General features: G+C 42.9%; 1 protein-coding gene across 1 annotated transcript; it reads right to left on the bottom strand.

The window, feature by feature from the left end:
- Positions 1–6: 6 nt before the first annotated feature.
- On the bottom strand, positions 7–1,958 carry LOC109828663 (protein NRT1/ PTR FAMILY 3.1-like; the record flags this gene model as incomplete). Its single annotated transcript, XM_020395610.1, has 3 exons — positions 1,918–1,958; positions 953–1,512; positions 7–481 (listed from the first exon to the last, which is right to left on the bottom strand). Coding segments are annotated over exons 2-3 (1,032 nt in total), but the record flags the coding sequence as incomplete, so codon positions are not given.
- Positions 1,959–1,964: the final 6 nt, after the last annotated feature.

Genomic DNA, 1,964 nt, shown 5'->3' with positions numbered 1-1,964 from the left:
GACCGCGTACTGTGGTACTAACCAGAATACACTGATCGGAGCAGTTACAGTTAACTTCCTTTTATGCTCAACCAGTGCAGCCAATACAATGGCTAGAACTTGGATCGCTAGCCCAATTCCGATCCTGTGTAGATATGTGAACCCTGATTGTTTGAATCGGCGAGATATAGGGACTATGACTTTATCATAGAGTGGAAGGGCGATGATCATCATTACAGTGGCGAAGATGGACATGGATGCTGCAGGGACTTGGAAACCGTTAGGTGTGAGATGGCGGTTCATCGCCTTTGCTTGAATTATTGCGAAGGAGTGGTTGTGGGAGGCTGCAGTCACAGTCAAGATCCCAACGGACCAAATTGGGATCAAGCGTATAACTGACTTCAGTTCTTCTACCCGGTGCACTGTCGATAGTCTCCAGAGCCTTGTCTTGCCAGAGTCAGTCATGTCGCCATCAGTAATGATTGCAGCTTGATCAAGGAACCTTGGCCAATCCATGAATGAATTTCCATGATGTAGGGATATCAGTTTCAGGGTATAATGTCAGCAAAACATTGCTGAAAGAAACAAGCCGAGTGTTGTCCATTTTACTGAAAGTAATAAGTTATCAAGGTTATGTAGTTGAGGGTCTGCTCATTATACAAATTTCATGAAATAAAACCGTGTTGAGATTCATCAGACTCGAGTTTTTGGATCCTGTTATTGTTTTCACATTTCTCTGCTAAAACAAACAAGCTAAATTTTGTCCATTTCACTGAAAACATGTTATCAATGTGGCCTATGGGTCTGCTCAATATGCAAAACTTCATGATGTTGAAATTCATCAAAATTGTGTTTTTATAGTTTGATCGTATTCCATTTTGCATGTATAAGTAAGTTAATGCCCTGTTCAACTCTAGGAAATTCCAATTCAACATTTCATGCTACTTGAGTATTGCTCGAGATGTGCACTCACCGAAGCTGTTCAGTATGGATAAGGCTCCCTCCAGTTGAAATATCAGCATCCAATTCCTTATCAACAAACAAAAGACTCGGGTCTTCAGGCTTCGCAATCTTCCTCTTCTTGAAAGCAGCAATCAATACTTGTGTCAACCGTGTCATCGGGCTCCCTGCAGGCTTAATTTTTATATACAGCGGATATCCAATCACAAACACAACAACCGACACGAACATCACCATGCTAGGAATCCCAAACCCCCATCCCCAACCAACATTGTCTTGGATATACACAACCAAAGTAAGGGCTAAGAGATGAGACACGCTCAATGCGAAGTAGTAGAGACTGAAATAGTTCCATTTCCTTGTGCTTGTTCGTGTCTTGTCGAGTTCAAATTGGTCTGCGCCGAATGTAACAACACAGGGTCTGATGCCTCCAGCGCCAATGCAGGTTAGGATGAGGGAGGAGTAGAGGACTAGGAGTTGGAATGTTGATGGACGGTGGCAAACGTCAGGTGGTGTGCACGGCGGTGGGCGGAGAGCAGGGAGGATAGCTGATATTGTGAGAGTGATCATTCCCTGTAAAATTAAGTTTTTTGATGTTGATAAGGCATCAGCCATAATATTGAGTGAATACTTTCGCTCTAACTGCAAAGCTTGTAAATGCAATTGCATGCAAATGAGACATTTTGGGACAATTCCATGATTCCGTCTTCTTGTTTCACGTACGACCAATAAATGCAGATGCAAAAGGCCCCCAGATGTGTGGAGCAGCGAGTTTTAAGTCGCGACTCAATTGCAACTACACTCGAATAGAATTCAAAAAGAAAATTTTAAAATTCTCATAGCTACTGGTACAACTGCATGCCACAACATTTACAGCAACTGCAGCTGCAGGGAACTGACATTTGCATTGTAATTGCGGTTGCAACATACCAGACAGACCTTAAATATGTAACTGTTTTTAAGATTGTACATGCGTACCAGCTGATAGATGAGCGAGCCAACGGTGATGGTCCAGAAACGGCCAG

Source organism: Asparagus officinalis, unplaced genomic scaffold, assembly GCF_001876935.1.
Source record: "Asparagus officinalis unplaced genomic scaffold, Aspof.V1 AsparagusV1_Un3304, whole genome shotgun sequence".
Lineage (NCBI taxonomy): Eukaryota > Viridiplantae > Streptophyta > Magnoliopsida > Asparagales > Asparagaceae > Asparagus > Asparagus officinalis.
The sequence above is the reverse complement of the archived record's forward strand: the minus strand, read 5'-3'. Positions and strand labels throughout refer to the sequence as shown.